Source organism: Morone saxatilis, unplaced genomic scaffold (assembly GCF_004916995.1).
Source record: "Morone saxatilis isolate NCDOM2014 unplaced genomic scaffold, NCSU_SB_2.0 Contig5, whole genome shotgun sequence".
In the NCBI taxonomy this organism is placed as follows: Eukaryota; Metazoa; Chordata; class Actinopteri; family Moronidae; genus Morone; species Morone saxatilis.
Genome location: NW_023340095.1, coordinates 24,687,901 through 24,695,351, shown reverse-complemented (window position 1 = coordinate 24,695,351; position 7,451 = coordinate 24,687,901). Strand labels below are relative to the sequence as shown.

The 7,451-nt window shown below is 43.6% G+C and overlaps 1 protein-coding gene across 1 annotated transcript in view; it reads left to right on the top strand.

Moving 5' to 3' along the window:
* The first annotated feature begins 484 nt into the window (after positions 1-484).
* The window catches only part of tnfsf11 (TNF superfamily member 11), a 10,873-nt gene continuing 3,906 nt past the window's right edge, over positions 485-7,451 (top strand). The window contains exons 1-3 of the mRNA XM_035676438.1: positions 485-1,053; positions 3,193-3,228; positions 6,347-6,473. Coding sequence (XP_035532331.1) covers positions 853-1,053; positions 3,193-3,228; positions 6,347-6,473 — 364 coding nt within the window. The 5' untranslated portion in view covers positions 485-852. The remainder of the gene's footprint in view (positions 1,054-3,192; positions 3,229-6,346; positions 6,474-7,451) is intronic.

Genomic DNA, 7,451 nt, shown 5'->3' with positions numbered 1-7,451 from the left:
GTGGGACCCCTTTCGCTTTCGTTGCATACGGACCAGCGACTCGCGCACTCGCTCGACTAATTTGCTGACCATCCACTCACATCCTCTCGGTCTGCCGCCCCCTTTTTACACAATCAGCGATTTCTCTCCACACACCGCGACCCACACACACATCCCCTTCACCTACGTGTAAACTCTGCACAGACAGCATTCAAACAGCACACTGTAGGAACAAGAACAAACATTGAATTATGACTGGAGGTGGGCTTTAAAAAGATGAATTCCTTGTTTCATTTATGTAAAATGAAATTTTCTTTATTAAAATAATCATTTTCAATTCATGAATTACAACTCTGGTTTCAAACTAATATTTAAAAGGTTTCTTGCAACATTTTAGTGTTTTTGTTATTAAGTTTGACTTAATAATCTTTATTCAGTGTTCATAGACGTGTGAGGTGATAACTGACTGGTTTGTTTCTCACATTATCACACATTATCTCGACTACATCCCTGTTGCGCTAAACACCCAGCCTGTGTGTGTGCGTTTGTGTGTGTGTGTGTCACCGGGGGTGTGGACGCGCAGAAGGGGTGGATCACGTGTTATTGACTCTCAGTAGAGAGCCTCTGGAGCCATAAAGGGCCGCTCTTTACCTGTGCACTCAGGTCGATCCGGTTGCCAGTCTGGTTTTAGTCTTTTCAGTCTGCCTTCCTGAGCACCGGAGGATCCCTCTGATTGGCTGCAGAAGGAAACGAGCTCTCTCAGCCCACCCACCGCTGATTATAGCTTAGGACTCTTTGCTGTCTCAGTTTCCTTCCTTGCATTGAGTCTGGAACCTGGCCCCGGGGCTGAACGGCACACACAGAGCGCGCATCATGGCAGCTACGCACAGCGAGTACAGAGGCTACCTGCGAAACACCGTCGACATGGAGGGAGGGCAGCACCGCTTCCAACCGGTGCAGAGCTCGGAGCCCACTCACCGGCCGCTCCTATTCGGGACCCTCGCTGTTATGGGATTGCTTCAGGTGGCCTCCAGCGTGGCGATCTTCTTACACCTGACAGGTTATCTGCAAGAGGTAGGCTCGATGTGATTTGGTTCTGTGCGCAATGACACACCACAAAGTCACTCACTGCCGTCAGCGTGTAGCGTATGTAGCTTTGGTTCTGTGTGTAAATATTTATCTACAAATGCCGCCAACAGTTCTTTACAAGGATACAAGCGAGTTAAGCTAGACTTACAACATTTACGCAATTTTATAATGCCATAAAACACGAGATAAGTTCTGCAGCTCGGTATAAAGTTGGCGGCGTGTGCTCTTAGAAGTAAAGTAGGTGAAAAAGAAAGCCTCAACAACATCCAGCCAGTTTGTAGTTTTGTGCGCCAAGGTTTCGTGCACTCTAGGCGTCTCTTTGATGGCGCTGCGCTTTGGCGGCAGGCAGTTAAAACATCTCTTCCCCTCGCTGTAAAAACAATACGACTGATAGATAGCATCTTAGAAAAGCTCTGATTAGTTAGTTCAGCTCGATTCAAAGCGCTGTGAATCCGTTCTGAGGCGATAACATCTCCCGGTAGAGGCTGCAGATACATGTCAGCTTTGCCAGATGTCTTGTTTGCAAAATACAGATGTTTTCACTTGAGGCTCTGGGGCTGCAGTTTCTCTTTTGCATGTTTACATGCCATTTGGGGGTTATATTTGTAATTTATCTGTGTCAGAAGTTGTAAACTTTTGAGCAGAAGCAGAGCTGTTTTTCAAGGAGTTTGGAGGCAAAAATGTCTGGAAAAGTTCAAGGAAGAACTGGATGTCTGAGTCAGAGATGCTATCAAAACCTCCCTACACAGGCCATTACTTTTTGTCAGGTCATCTTTGCCATCTTGTCTGTGATCTTGTAGAATAACATTTATATTCTGCCACAACTGTTTTTGTAACTGTATGGCGGTTTTGGAGTTGAATAATTGTCATGTTTCAACAAGCCAAGTGAGCAGACCGCATCCCAACTCTGTCAGGATGCTGGAAGTTCACCTGGGGAGCATCTGTCTCTTTCTTTCTTTTTCTCTTTGCCTCTGTGTCTTTTCTCTGTTTGTGTGTTAAATTTCTTTGGCTTGTCTTTGGCATAAACACATTGCAGTGTGGTAGTAGCTAGTTATGTCCTGGATGTGAGCCAAAGGGAAAAAGTAAATAAAAGGGAGGGAGGCAAAGGAGTGAAAAACCCCAGAAAGACGAGCGGCCAGCCAAAAAGAGACACACAGTGTTTCACTTCATGGCTGTTATCTTGTTTTGTGTAATAGCTTGTGTGTGGGATTGATCTGATTATGTGATGAGAGGGACACGGGTCCAGATCTGTTGGAGTGATCCTGGAATACAGAGCAGCATGAGATGCTCTCTGGTTGGTCAGGGGTCAAGTTTTGGATTAACACGCAGCTCTTTTTTCCGAGTTCGATGACAGCTGCATCTGGTAGCACTTTAAGCATGAGTCAGGAGTTGTGTGCTAACTGGAGTTTGGCACCGAACCCTGATCTACCCTCAACACCTGTAGAACTTCCTGGAGATGGAGAGCAGAGCTGGAATCTGCACAGCGCCATGCCTACATAGGAATGTGCTGATCAGGGCAGAATTAAAAATGCTGCTCTGATTCAAACACGAGGGCTAAAGTGTGTTTTTTATAGTTTTTAGTCTCTGTGAATCTGGCTGTGTGCGTACATGGAAGCCGTGTGGCCATTTTACATTATGCAACATACATAAAAATTTTCCGAGACAACAGCTCTGCAAATGAGAACCAGTGCTGAGTCCCTATATCACTTTGACTTTTCGCCTGCTGCAGTGGAATGCACAGTGACATGCGGAAAATAACTTAACCTCCCACTTCCACCCACACACATGCAAGCATGCACACAATGTCTGGTAAATGTGAATTAGAAGGACTTTAGCAGAAACCTTGGATTTGAGCTCTCTACGCCTAAAGCAACACTTTACACAGTGGATACAGTGGAATTAGCAGGACATGGTTAGCGTCCTGCTAATTCAAAATGTCCTCCTAGTGTTGACGTGAAATCATATCAAATATCTGCTTAGATCACAAACATGACAAACATCCAAAAGGAAATATTCCTCCCACACACATCTGGGAAGGGAAACATTCTCATGACAAATAGTGCTCATAATAATGGTGTTTTTCACACTGACCTTTAACCTCAGCTCCTGTGTTTCTGTCTCCAGGTAGATTTGTCCAGAGCCCCACATCGGCCCATAGAGGTGAGTTTGAACACAGCAGCACGGACCAGTCAGAGCAGTTGCATTTTAACAGATTTGCTTCCTACAAGATTTTGTTATTAATTATTAATCAGGACTGATTGCCTTTATTACAATTTTTACTTTAACAAACTTAATATCAGTAGGCTTTGACTGATTTGCTCGGATCAGTCTTCAATGCATCACTACAGGCAAACTAAAGGGAAAGCCAAAAAAATTCTCAGACACCAACAGTAATCTGTGTTAAGAATGTTTTGAAGCATACCTGGAGTTTCCTCATGTCACTGTCAAGGGGAAGTACAGCACATGCAATAATGTGGTTTAAAAGACAAGCGTTAAAGCAGCGTAAAAATAAACAACATAATCATCAGAAATTCTGCACTGACAGTAGTCATGATTTTCCCAAGGGTGTGTTTTCAGTACATACCACAGCTTCTGTAAAGCAAGCACCAAACTGTAGGTGGTCACACAGGCTGGGGAGAGGTCAGACCACAGCAGGATAAACACCTTTCTACCTTTTGTATGGGGGTCAAATAATTTAGGACTTTTTCCCAAGTTTAATAAGCCACTTACTGACACTGTGCACAGATAGTAGTTTACTGCATCAACTATGAGTCACTCATTGGCGTCAGTGGTATTCCTTCAATGATCAGCAGTAGCATGAGGGAGTTATAAAGTAGGAATTCTTAATTGCTGAAGTCATTTTTTTTTCTAATCCCTTTTTGGAAGTCGCCGCCCGTTTTTTTGGCTCAGGTTTCGCAGAGCAAAAGCAAAAACCATCCAGGAAGTAAAACAACACAGAATAAAAGCACTGCTTTGCTTCACTAGTGTTTGGTTTCCCATAATGCTCTAATTTCCTTTGAAATTATGTATTAGTGTTTGCCCTGGGTATCCCTGGTGGAGTACTTACACAAACCACCCAGCCTGTCTTGGACTGAGGAGCTCATTGTGTCGTTAGCCCTCAGCTGTTTCCCATGGAGCGCAGGGAGACGTGCTGGGAGCTTTATGAGGTGTCAGGGTGACAGGTCCACTTGGCCCACACTGTGTTGTGTTAGGGTCGGCCCAGAGACCGCCGGTGCTCTCCGCTGACAGTTCAGAGGATTTGCAATAGAGCAGGCCTCAGTGGACAGCTGTCAGTTGTGCAGCTCAGCTTTGATGTGAGGCAGGATGTGCAGGCCAGGCCTACACCGGGCTGGGGCTGTGGTCAGTGCGATCTCGGGAGTGGTGAGAACAAGGACCATGAATCAGACACGGCTCATGATCTGAATGTTTACAGTCTGTGGAGAGCTGTATAACAAGTAAAAAGGAGGTCTGACTGATGCAGTATGAAACACAAAGAGACAATCTGCTTCGGTGGTCAAGCTTTGAGTGAAAGGACTTTTGTTCTTGTGTAGCATCTTAGAAACCACTCATCAACATAATAGGGACGGTGAATGATGCATGTGGTGCGTAGTTAAAGGGCTGAACTGAAGCCTCCGTGCTCTGTGGTATGCCAGGACCACGCATGTGAAACCAAGTCAGCAGTAGCTGGATGTGTACCTCAATGCAGACATTTCTCCTTCATGCAGCAGCTCCATCCAGTGCAAAGCGATTGCCACCATGCCACTTAAATTCTACATCACACTGCAGATCAGGAAGCTGGCAAGCTGCTGCTACTTTGTTTAAATAATCTCTTCTCCCTGGTTAAAGAGGTATGACGTGGTCTCACCACAAATCAAGATAGATCCCACAATGTAAGGCCAATTGGGAGCGCGTTCACAATTACTTTGTAGCCTTGGCAAGACATTGTTTACTCTTGTCTCGTTCCGAGACGCTGCCCCATAAACATGTTTGTGCAGCAAATTGTTTTTGGAGGACAGACAGTGCTAATCTTAGTTTGAGAGCTGTGCAAATTTGTTTGGACTTGGGTTGTGAATAAATACTTCACGGTAATATTAGCACGACGCAGGTGCAGTTGCAAAACTATGTTAATGGTGTTGGAGGGACTGGCTCAATAGTTTATTTGGAATGAGTAGCAGTGTTTGTGCTCCAAGGCGCTGTGTGTGGTTTTTAAGTTGGTATGTTTGAAATTTCTATCCATTTCAACACTTTCCATTTCCCCGTGTTTTTCTTTTTTTAGTTGTTGGCTCAGAGTTAGGGTGAGATGATACTGCCAGGATACCTGAGATTACTGGATCAGAGGAAATTACTCTGAAACCATAAAACAAGTTAAAACAGCTTTAGGATATAATAAAAACTCCAGTTAAGTCTTCTTTTACATTTGTACTTTCGCACATTTGTATCTGTTATACATATTTCTACATGCATAGCCTACATACAGACCCATGTACAAATTTCATTTAAAGTTGCAAACATAGTAGCGCCTTTTTCCAAGTAACTAACTAAGTGGTATACTTTAAAAATGTAATTTCACTTGTCCCTGAGATCTCCTGTGTGAGTCTAAGATAGTAGGTAGAGGCAGAAAACAAAACACTCAGGCCTGATATTTTATTCTCATGCCAGATGTGTAAGAGAGTTGGCAGCTCTGGTGCAGTAACTGTTTACTTGCTTGGAAACCATGTTTTCCTTGAGTGTATATGCTCCGTCTTGCCTGAGGATGACAGCCCTGCTAAGACTGTGGATGGCGGCGTCATTGGCCTTGAATAGAATCAGCACTAGGGGCTGAACACAGTCCAGATACTTTTTGTGCCAAATCCTTGAGAAACGCAATTTGTCTGAAAGGTTACACTCACCAGGAGGCCTCCCTGTCACAGCCACCGGACCCAAGTACGACCACGGCTGTAATAAGAAGTTAGCAAGCTACCCATAGAGGATGGATAATACACTCAGACATGCAGTCCATGTATGCTCATCCACTTACTGTCCTCAGTGACACACGCACACAATTCCATATAAGCAGGCAGTTATTGAAAAAGACAACAGAGAAAAGCTGTGGTAAAATATGTCAAACTCCTATTGTTGCTTTAAGAGAAAGCCATTTGTGTGTTTGGGTTAATTGTTCACATCTGTTTACTGATGTAGGTATAAGTTTCAAATTTGGCAATTAAAAAAACAGATACAAGTGATGACCTTTCATCTGTCAGCCAGTGTTTGTTTAATGCGCTTTTCCTGTTTTCCACAGGAAGTACAGACGGAGCCGGTGCTGAACGCCCTGAGAGACACAAGGAAAAACAGACGCTGTAAAACTCCAAAAGAGAGCCTGCCATCAGCTCATTTACCAATCAAAGTGCATCAAGAGTACTCTAAGAGTGAGTCCAGATGAATTAAAACCCTATTATTAGGGCCCAAGCACTGACCAGTGCAAGGACCTATTGTAATTGTAGGAATTCTCTGTTATTATTTTTTTTTTTCCTTTAATTGCATTTTTGAACACTTTCCCATGCTCGACAGCTCACGAAACTTTGCACAAAATGAAAACAAATTTAAAACAAAATAAAAGTCCATTTGTGACCGTGCACGGGGACCGCAAAATGGCTAAGCCCCTTCCCTCCGAATCAGCCGCCAAGACGTGTATGATCGACATGTATGAAAATGGGTATGCATGTGTATCCTGCTCAGACAAGCAAAGAAGCCTCTTGGAGCCATACTCCAAACCCAACAGGAAGTCGGCCATTTTGGATTTCGTGGTAATTTCTGGTGATTTTTGGTGTTTGGTATTTTAACAAACATTTCCTAGGGAAGTGATCAGATTGACCTCAAATTTGGTCAGTATGATGTAAACACCATCACGATTAAAAGTCGTGCTATTTGTGACAGGGAGTCAAATGGCGCCCAATTTTGACGACTCACCATGAAAAAGGAAGTTGTCATAACTTCGCGTACATGATCCGATCTCAATGAAACTTCACACGTCTGATAAGAGTCCCGCCCTGAACACGTCTACATGCCAATATTCAGATATAGTCATAGTGCCCCCTACTGGCAACAGAAAATATCATGTTTTATGTTTTTATAATATAATTTGAACAAACTTCTCTTAGGGAATTTAAGACATCTACTTCAAAATTGGTCAGTACAGTCAAAAAATGTTGCTGATTAAAAGTTGTGCTATTTGTGACTGTACGTCGAACGGATTGTCCGTAGCGTGCCGTCAAAGTTGGCCATTTTGAACAAACTCCTAGTGAATTGATCAGAACAAATTTGGTGAGCACAATCCAGAGAAGTTCAGGATGTTACGGTATTAAAATCTTTACATTCAGTCAAACAGTGTGTCCGTGGCGTGCCTT